Source organism: Copadichromis virginalis, linkage group LG2 (genome assembly GCF_057382275.1).
Source record: "Copadichromis virginalis isolate Kocher_CV1m ecotype Utaka linkage group LG2, C_Virginalis_male_GT1.1, whole genome shotgun sequence".
NCBI classification, from domain to species: Eukaryota; Metazoa; Chordata; class Actinopteri; order Cichliformes; family Cichlidae; genus Copadichromis; species Copadichromis virginalis.
Genome location: NC_140619.1, coordinates 12,249,696 through 12,260,218, shown reverse-complemented (window position 1 = coordinate 12,260,218; position 10,523 = coordinate 12,249,696). Strand labels below are relative to the sequence as shown.

General features: G+C 34.6%; 1 protein-coding gene and 1 long non-coding RNA gene across 2 annotated transcripts; both read left to right on the top strand.

The window, feature by feature from the left end:
- The first annotated feature begins 321 nt into the window (after positions 1 to 321).
- Positions 322 to 4,072, top strand: LOC146717056 (uncharacterized). The gene is made up of 11 exons (XM_085435732.1): positions 322 to 561; positions 678 to 820; positions 987 to 1,131; positions 1,228 to 1,271; positions 1,414 to 1,443; positions 1,757 to 1,801; positions 2,587 to 2,625; positions 2,803 to 2,823; positions 2,924 to 3,068; positions 3,249 to 3,323; positions 3,681 to 4,072. The coding sequence occupies exons 1-11, from the start codon at positions 366 to 368 to the stop codon at positions 3,791 to 3,793; spliced, it is 996 nt and encodes a 331-aa protein (XP_085291858.1). The 5' UTR covers positions 322 to 365; the 3' UTR covers positions 3,794 to 4,072.
- Positions 4,073 to 7,528: 3,456 nt separating this feature from the next.
- Positions 7,529 to 10,229, top strand: LOC146717055 (uncharacterized). The gene is made up of 4 exons (XR_014915840.1): positions 7,529 to 7,862; positions 8,221 to 8,376; positions 8,830 to 8,922; positions 9,184 to 10,229. It is a non-coding gene; the product is annotated as an uncharacterized LOC146717055 (long non-coding RNA).
- Positions 10,230 to 10,523: the final 294 nt, after the last annotated feature.

Genomic DNA, 10,523 nt, shown 5'->3' with positions numbered 1-10,523 from the left:
GGTACTTAAAACAATATAATATGTTTTTTCTATGAAATCTATGCTCGCCAGAGATTATTCAAAAAATGCAGCGTCTTCGTTCTAGATCTGTAGGTTGTGTGAAAGTGTAAAGGTTAATGAGCGGAGCAGAGTATGCGCATGCGCGTTGCCATTGTGCTTTTTATAAATAAAGATAAAATAAAAAGTAAATATTGAAATATTCCCAAACATGTGCAATGAACGCGCAAAAAATATTAATAATAGTAATAAAAAAAATTATTAGTTGTTGTTTCTTCCCCCCCCTCCCCCCCCCCCTTTTTTTTGAAATATAACCGACGTTTGAGGCGCGAAAGGCCGATATACAGACGGGAAGACACAAGCGGATAATGTTCGCGTTAATTAAGTGGTCGGAAGATGGAAAGTTCTCAATTCTGCCGACTGAACACATTCGGGATTTTGATGAGGAGGAATACTTAAACGGTTTGGAGGAAAAGGACATTTATTTGGTGGAGTGGCGACAAGGCGCCAAGGAGCCAAAAGGCGGGTGGCCGGTCTATGAAGCCTCCATCATTAAGCTAGCAGGTGCCTTTTCTCCAGTATAATATTACTTTATTGTCGCTTATTTGTTAATCAAAATATGTAACTTAATTATATTATGATGTACTTTAGCCTTTTTTATTATTATTCTGCCTCTTCAGAAAGGGAAAAAACTTTGCAAACAAAGCTTAAGGAAATCGAAGAACAACTACCCAAGCCAGAGGTGCTTAAGAGAAAAAGTAAACCTTCTATGAAACTCCTTGAGGCCACAGAGGTCACAGACGAACCGGCAGCTAAGAAAAAGGTGAGTGTTTCGCCGCGTACACACACAGACATATATACTAATATATATATATACCTGTTTTGTGTATATATATATGTATGTGTAACCCCCCCCCCCAACATTTTGAGATCATTCCTTCATACAGAAGGTGGCTTTTAAAGAGAGAGTTTTTTGTTTCATTTCTTAGGCATACCCAACAGACCAACAAAACGATCTAAAGTTATGGAATGAAAAGAAACTTGAACATCTACAGCGTGTCATTAATCAGTTGAGAGAAGAGAACTTGAATCTAAAAAGAGAGAACGATAGGCTGAAAAATGAAATACTTGAAAGTAAGTACTGTACTATTGCATGTTTTATGTGTGTGTTTACACTTGTCATATACAATAACTATCAAAACCTATTCACATTTAATTTCACTTTCACAGAAATCCCACCTCTCCTTCAGGCTACACAGCATTTAATTACCAAGGTTAGAAACAAAGCACAGTTATCCTTCATTAATAATCACTAATTACAATGTTCCACATTTCCTTGCCTTTTTAATCATTTTGAGGCCTTTTGGAGTTTTTTTGGGGTTGTTTAGCAGTAATGTTTGTGCCTATTTATTTTAGCCCATGAAAATGAATGCAGATCTTCCTGACGTAAGTAAAATCTAATTAATTTTTTGTCATTACCATTAATTTTGTTGCTTTGTTGTTTTTGTGCAGTTTGCAATCATATAAACCTAACAAGCATCAGTCAGCAGTGTGCCTAACCTAAACAGATTCTTGCTTTATTCACATATGTAGTTATATGTACTTGTACATTGTACCTAGGGTTGCGACGACTTGGCACCGCCCCATTGTTGTGACAGCCCTGATTGTACTTGTACACTGCATCGGAACAGGGAACAGTCTGCCACATTAATGTATTTTTAAATGACTTGTTTCTAATACATCAGTTTTTCTCTTACAGATGTCAAAGTCTCAACCTGATGCTGCCCTCCCTCATCCTCCTAAAGTAAGTATTAGTTGTTGTGGTTTTTTACGCAGTGTCTGTGTCACGTGATATTATGTCACATGCTAAGCATAACTATTGAAATAATAACTGTTTTATAACAGATTTTCCCAAACACTAGCTATGTTTGTTGTCATTCAGACCAGTACTACTGGTTAGACATTGCTTAATAAGGATTGTGTTTTTTTAGCTGCCATCACCAGTGTGTGAATGGGTTGATGACTGAATGTGTAAAGCGCTTTGGGGTCCTTAGGGACTAGCGCTATACAAATACAGGCCATTTACCATATAATTGATATTCCCGATTAATTTCTCATCTCTGATTGAATGCCTTTGTTTGTTTGCCTTTTTTTGACCATAACAAGACATTTTTGCAGGATATATATGGTGAATTTATATGCATAGATACAGTCGTAGTGCTTGACACATGCACAGAGCAGTAGATGGACTAGTAGGGAAATAATTACAATCATGATGTTGATTGCTGATGTCAGTATATATATTTTAGAGGAATGTTTTGTTTTTCACCCAAAATGAACTATATTCTTCAGAAGAGATTTTTTACCCCACTGGATTCTTATATATTGTTGTTTTTTTTGCTTGTTTGTTTGTTTGTTTTTTCTCCAGAACATGTATGCTGTACCTATTTACTTGAATTGTATAGATATACATGACTTACAAGGTTTAGATTGTTGTGCAACATTGTCACATTCTGATATTTATTCAGTGGTTTTATGGCAGTCAATGTTATGTGTATTTTTTTAATCTTTAAATATTCTCCTTTATAGGTGCCCAACTCTTCATGCAAAGCGTCTGGGGATTCTAAAGTAAGTATTTTTGATTCTGCTTTGTTCCACCGCGAAATGTCAATCTTTCTTATTAAAGTGTAAAGACTCAATCATCTAAGTTATTCTGAGTTCTTCCTTCTTTCATTTAGTTTACCAGTAATACTCTGTCTGTAACAACATTGTTGACTTCATATGTATGTGTTTATTTATTTAAAGGGTTCCAGTGATGCTGAATATGTAAGTAATTTTGCTGAGAATTTAGGTAGGTGCAAACTCAAATGTGTTTTTTAAAAACAATTTATATTGAAACATTCTTTTTATGTGATTGCAACCACAGGTGGAGTTAGCACATGCTAAAGGGGTAAAAATTCTGAAACATCAGTGGGCTACTGCTCTTCAGGCCCAAACACCCACTTCAATGGTGCGTGTTCTTCTGATGGCCGTCTTCCCACTGGAGGTTTTGATCCAGAGCAATTTAAAAGGTAAACAGCTTTGAAACTTAGTTCCAATGGTTAGCTAATAGTATTTTAAAAAGCCTACTTCTCTGTCACCAGTTTCTTTACCAAAAAGCATAATATTGTAGTTCAAATGTTTAGATGAACAAAGATCAGATTTTTGGAAATTTAACTAGCCAGACACTCAAATGTTAATGCTTTTTATAGGAGGACACAGCAAAACAGACATCGGCGCAGAGCGAAGAACTGCCCTTGATAAAGAAACCATGACAGCCATATATAGTAAGTGAAGACTGTGTATCTAAAATTGCATACTGCACAAGTAACTCACTTTGCAACAATAAAAATTGCACAGATAGGTGATGAAGCATTGAAGTGGTTGGACTCAGACAAAGAAGGTCAACAGATTGAATGATGGAGAGTAAGGATAGATGACCAAAAGGGGTGTTAGTATTACTGTAATGTGAACTGGATAGACTTTCCATCGAGGGGGAAAAAAAAGGTAAAATTATGTGGAAAATATATCTGTATCTCTATAAACGGAAATATCTGTTTGCTAAATGAAGCTAGCTAATTTAAATCATGTTTTTATTTTAACTCTGATAAAAGTACTAGAACTGTGACTTTTGTTTGTTACAGTGGCGGTAAGGAAGAGGTTCCCCAATGTATCCAGAGGGGCTTTGGGGATTGCAGTCAATTCAAAGCTGGGGGAACTCAGACTGTTGGAAAAGAAAAAAAAAGTTACATTTTAAATATGTTTTATGTTCGTACACACCCACATATATATATCTATATATATATATATATATGTGTGTGTGTATTCCTCTGCTTGTTATTGATCAGTAAACATCTTTGAGTGATCACATTTTTATTGTGTTAATAGCAGTTCACATCAAATTCACAGTATCGTTACTTATAAGTGTTTGTTGCAGTTGCATTTTGTATAGTAAAATGTATGTATATATATGTGTGTGTGTGTGTGTGTGTGTGTGTGTGTGTATATATATATATATATATATATATATAATTTTTATTTTTTAAAAATTTTTAAGAATGTTATGAAAATAAAGTTGTATAATGTATGTTCCTAGCTTGATTTATATGCTGTGTTTGTTTTAGATATCAAATAAAGATTTTCAGTTGTTACATGTGAATGTGTTTTCTTCGACTGAAATATATGAAGGGTAAAATATATTTTTGAAAGATTTTTAATTAATTTTCAATTATATTTTGAAATATATTTCAAAATATACAAAAATTGGCCAAAAAATATATGCGCTAAAATACATTTCAAAATATATAAATATATTTTGAAATGTATTTTAGCGCATATATTTTTTGGCCAATTTTTGTATATTTTGAAATATATTTCAAAATATATTTCAAAATATATTTTTTTACCGTATGGGTGGTAAAAAAAACTACATTTCCGCAAAATGGCGTCACTTCCGGTTTCGGGCAGGTCATGCGGTCATGTGATAGTTCGCGCTGATGGACGTAGGAAGTGTTACAAACAGCTGATCGGATCGGCAAAGCCTGTTTCTGGAATATTATGGTTTTTGTTGCTACAAGCGCTTTTTATGCAGTTTTTGCAAAGCTATATGTGGAGGGAAACTGTGACCGAGGACAAGCTGATGGCATAAGATGTAAGTACAATTCCTCCGGTTTCATATGCAAAAAAAATTATTGCGCTAGCTTACGTGGTTGCAGTGCTACCGGGATTTAAAAATAGTTACGCAAAATGGAGCGTGTCCGCTCCTACCGGTTCTAAAGGGTTAAAGAGATATCCATTGATCAGAGCCCTCTTCTTAAAATACAATACAACTCTGCCGTCAAGTGCTCCTGTCGAGCGTCTCTTTAGCCACGGAGGACTTGTTTTCACCCCACACCGTAACCGCATGACAGACAAACACTTTGAACAGGTGCTCTTGCTGCGTTACAACCGCCTTTACTGGACTTTAGACTAGGCGAAACAGATGTAGGTAGTCTGCTGAAACTATCTTGGTATTGTTCACAGATAGGGCTTGCAACCTCAGTATTTTGTAGTCTTTAGTATTTGTTTTTGGCATGCATTCAAAAAGCAGCACCTCATATGTTTACTGCAATTGTTCGCCAATTATTTGATTTTTGTGGCCAATTAAGGTTTTCAACCAAGCAGTTCAGCACTGACACCTTGGACAGTTCTTTGTTGCATGACTTTGTTAAATGGCCATAAAGTAATGTTGCTGAGTTGCATTAAAACATATGTCTTGTTTTAAAAATTATATCTAGGGGTAAGGTTTAAAATGTAATTTTTCATTGTTACATTGAGTTTGAATATCTGAGTTGTATTGAAAAATCTTTTGTAATTTAAAATTATTGGTGGAAGAATAATATTGACAGTAAATGCCAAAATAATATATTTTTCATTTTTGAGTATAATTTTATATATTGTCTTTTTTTGTCCTAATAAGAAAACAGTCATTGAAAATGCTGATATTTTTTCTCCTTGTGCAAGGCTACTTTTTATTTTAACTAAGTGATGTTGGTGACCATAACAGTAAATACTTTTCAATGGCATAGTTTATGTTTGTCTTCCACTTGTCAGCTTTATAAATAAAAAAAAAAATGTTAAGGAAAGACTGTGCTTTTTTATTATCTTTAAGAAGACAAAACAGCTTATACAAACATACCCAAGTCTTTGCTCCTCTACATTACATATATTATCTTAAGTTGGGCTTAACAGTTAATTGGTAAAGAAAAACAAACAAGGATTTGCAGGATGTGATAGCAACATTCATGTAGTTGTAAAAAGCATGACAATATATTATTAAGTAATCCAAAGTATTCAGAATATGTTACTCACATTGAGTAACTTAACAGAATACGTTACAAAATACATTTTGGGGCATGTATTCTGTATTCTGTACTGGAATACATTTTAAAAGTAACCTTCCCAACACTGCCTGTGGATGTGCATAAAGTTATAATTTATAGACTGGTTTTACTATGACGACACTGAGCTTTTCTCTCCATTTCTATCTCTTCTGTTATTTCATTTAAATTAGTTTAATACTTTGAAACAGCACTCGTCGATTGTTACACGTTCCACGGTGTTCTTTATTCATCTTGTTATCTAACAATAAGCCCAATAAGTCCCTCTTCATCAGCAGCTTCTTCGCCACCTCAGTAAAATTTAGAAGAGTCTTTAAGAGTCAGCGTGGCTAATTTTCCCCTCCAAAGCTCTAGGATAAACTTGATGCAAAGATTTTATCCCAGTCAGTTTAACCACAGCTTAAATGTTATAAAACAGCGACCAGCTACATCCACAATCCGTTTTAGAGTCGTCACACCAACAGAACAGAAGGTTTGATTTAAGCCACTGTCCTGTACATCCATTACACACACAAGTCGAACTGGTAAGAAACTTCTGTTTGAATGAAAAGTTACAACCAGCTGAAGTAGACTGTGTCTCGCCTCTTCCGTTGATAGTAACAGAACACTTTGCAGTACCTAGTTCATCTCACCCCAGATTAAATTAATTAATTAGCCAAGTCTGATTCCAAATTTGGAATCAGCTCCTTACAAGTTAAACAACACCCAAATGCTGAAACTACACATTTGAATGTGTCATAAATGTAACCCATGATTTCCTGACACAGCCGTCTCCGGTGACCTATATCTGTTATGCTGAGTGAACAGACTCTATGGCAGAACACACAGACTCCTAACTCGAACTCCAACTCCTAATACACTCAAAAAAATGAATGAGGTGGATTGTTCAGTGTATATTAATTATTTATTTTCATTTTACTTAAAATATATGTTTTTGTTAAGTTAACATATGTTTTTCTAATCAAGTCTACGTAATTGTGTCTTTTATTCAACGTACATAATACTAATGCTTGATGGCATAACATTTAAGTTAAGTCAATTAGGATCGATATACCTTGTATATCCACAAGGTGGCAGTAATGCAAAAACAGTTGTAATGAAACCGCGAAGAACAAGAAGGTTTCACGGCTTGGGCCTGCTCATGCACAAGACTTCAAATTTAATTTAAAAACGTTGTTTTGGCGCCAAACTGCTGTTTCTTTGAGAGGTAAGACCATTTTTTTTCTTTGACTATATGTTGTGTAGTATCTATATGTCCAGCATGGTTATATTTTGCGTTTGTCTTACAAGACATGTTATATTGTTTGCGTGCGCTTGTTCTACATTAGTTTTACTGGGTCCTGGACATGCTTATTTTGTGGACTGTGTAAGAAACATTTTTATTGTTTTTTGTTTTATTAAGGGATAAGCTACAGGGGTTCATGGGGTTATTTTTCCATTTGCTTTCTTGGGATTCCTTTACTGTAATCCGAGAGTCGGAAATATCGAATAGGATAGCAAGGATAGCATAAAGTGACATTTAAAATCCATAAAGTCAAGGGCGAAAGCCACTGTGACACCATTGTTATGCTCTATCAGTAATCGATATTATGTAAAAATCGTCTGTAAATACAGCATGTTTCCTAGCGGAGTTATACATATCAACATAGTTATAAATTACAGTTTGTTAAATCACACACTTAATTTTTTAAATAAAATTATTACATATTAGTGGACAGACAATGGAGGTCGACATACCTGGTGATAATTGCTTCTATAGAAAGTTTGCACATGGCAGTGTCAATCTCTTGCTTTTCTTCTGAGTAGTATTTTATTTAGTTGTAATTCAAACAATAATTTGCTTCTTGAAATTAAGTAATGAATTTCTTGTTTTACTTTATAAATTTCAGATCCAGGCCTCCCTCCTATACTGATGTGGTGTATGTGGTACTGCTGAGCTTGTATGTGGTATGTGAACTGTTATACTTTTAAAAACAAAACTGTTTTATAAGTTAAGTTTTCTTTAGTGACCCATCCCATGCCCCTGTTATTTCTTCTCCACATCTGAACCATGGTAAAGGTTGCAGTTCAAGGGCCTGAGGCATGAAATTCTTTTCAGATCAGCTGTGATCAATATTTTTTGGAACTTGATAAATAACAATAAAAACTGTAATGGCTCCATTAGCATTTTGTGTAAATGTTTGTGTTAAAATTATAGCTTTAATGAGGTCTTTCTACATTAGTTTTAGTTATAAAGTATGTATATGTGTACATATAGTATGTATATTTACAGTACAGTATGTTGTGTTTGTTGACATGTTTTCAGGTGGAAGCAGAATATGTGAGGATTACTACTGCTCCACTTGTTCCAAGGCTTTTTACACAACTTGACCAATACACTGACCAGCTCATAAAAGTCTTCAAGAAAAAAGGAGGCGTTGCAGGGAAGAAAATTAGACAAACTTTGGCCCCTGCCACACAGGTGCGTTATTCTGTTGGTAGCAAAATATTATGGCTAATAAGATCATTTTCAAATTTAAACAGCTAGTGTATGGTAGCTGCACAGTGCACTTACATTTATATTAAGCAAGACAAAGTTTGGTACTCAAAACGTTGGAAAATTTAAATTACCTAAACATATGTAAAATCTGATCCCTCGATTTAGGTTAAACCATAAGGGAATGTTTTTATGTTATGTTTTGAATGCAAAAAAAGATGATGTATTAGTTTGTCTTTACCTCCATTATTGACATATATAATGTGGTGTAAACCCTGCCCAACAGGTTAGCTATTCATGTCCATGTGATGATTAGTTGGTCTTGTGTTCATCTCTATCTGTGCAGTGGATATGTCATTCATTTTGCGTATAATGTGAGTTTGTGTCATCCTAAAGTACTTCTGTTTTCTCTTCCTGTATCTCTGCCACTCTCTACAGAAGGAAACTATTGAAAAGGGGAGGGAGTGTGTCCTCAGGGCACTACCTTTTTACCTGAATGAAGACCCAAGCATCCTCTTCAAAGAATAATTGGTTGGTAATTTTAGTTTAGTTTTTTATCTGTATTAAACCAAATTTTGAATAACTAATGTTGTTGCATGTTGTAATGTTGTTGTTGTTGTAATTTGCATGGAACCTGTTTAAATGTTTTGGGGAATCTTCTTGTATACCCAAACTATTTATATTTATTGTTGAATCTGTAGTCTAAAATAGTGGCTCACTGGGGTGCATGTTCCTAATATTGTGTTTACTTCATTAAACTGGACGCCATTTTTCTATGTTTTTGTGTCTAAGCTACAGCTGTTCAGAGGGAGCTGGAACAAATTACCCTTGCTATCTTTACCATCAAAAGAGCTGATGCCAGCACTCCTCCAGCCGAGGTGGGTATAACCACAGTGTGTGTCCTGCATGACCTGGAAGACCTGGCCTCTGCATGTGCACTCTTAATGGGTGGGATATATGCACTGAATCTCAGTTAACCTCGAGACTGAAAGCTTTCTTTGAAGTACTTCAGAAGCTCTTCCTTCATCTGTATGTCAGCAGACTCTTGACCAAGGTACAGTTGCTCAAGAATAAACTGAATGAATAAGCCAACCCTTAATTTGGATGATGAATGTTCTGTCAGATGGACAGAAGTTTTTCGGAGGCTGAATGGGAATAAAATGGTAATTTGTAAATGACAGATAAAGGGAAAATTACATTTAAGAGAAATTTAGAACATTTTGAAAAGTTTGTAAACTACTACAATTTGAGAGATTTTACTGTTGTGGGCGGCCTAGTAAGAGACCATCAAAAGTATTGAGATTTAAAGGATTTAATTGAGAGATGATACTGCACCAGAAATGTTGAAGGTTGGTATGTATATTAGACATAGACATATTGTTATGAGGTGGAAATATGTTCATATTCAGTTTGTGTTACATTGTGTGCATTGTAAAGGTAATTGCAATACATACTAAGAATAAGGGTAAGTTAGGAATGCAGGATGAATGTATATTTTGCAGACTTTTAAAGACGAACAATTGTTTCCATGTTAAAATGTTTACAACTGAAGTTTTTTTGCCCAAACACTGGTAAAATAAACGTTGACAGTGGCAAGTGTTAAATGGTTACTGCTGTGCTGTTGCAAAAAACTGAACGCTGACAAGCTGTTTTATTGTTAGACCATAATGTTGGCATGATTTATTAAAGTTTTATTTGGGATGGTGATGTAATTTTCTTTGGTTGCTAATATCAGTGGACTTTTTATTATTATTATTATTATTATTATTACATTAATTTTTTTTTAATTGTGGCTGTTGAGGTGGACACTTCACTTTGCATTGTTAAAGGAAAAGCACTTCATTGGCGTTGTGTTACTGGACTGACCCTAAGCAATCATTGCAAATAGCAACTTTGCTATTCATTTTAGACACTAAAAGAAAAAACACTCCACAGACCTTACTAGCATTACATGTGCATAACTTGTGTCATCTTATCAATGTGTTATGTGGTCTTCAATGTTTTTTTTTTTCTTCTATTTCTGGCAGATACAGACATTTAATTTAAAGTCTTGATGTTGCATCTGTCTACATACTGTTAATTACTAACCCTAATGAGCTGTTGTGTTTTATTTTGGACTGGGTTTACACAAA

Bases quoted from the DNA above. Each gene is read 5' to 3' on its own strand.
- LOC146717056 (XM_085435732.1), top strand. From the start codon at position 366: ATGTTCGCGTTAATTAAGTGGTCGGAAGATGGAAAGTTCTCAATTCTG. The intron at 3,069-3,248 runs GTAAACAGCTTT...TGCTTTTTATAG, and splicing joins GATCCAGAGCAATTTAAAAG to GAGGACACAGCAAAACAGAC. The intron at 3,324-3,680 runs GTAAGTGAAGAC...TGTTTGTTACAG, and splicing joins AACCATGACAGCCATATATA to TGGCGGTAAGGAAGAGGTTC.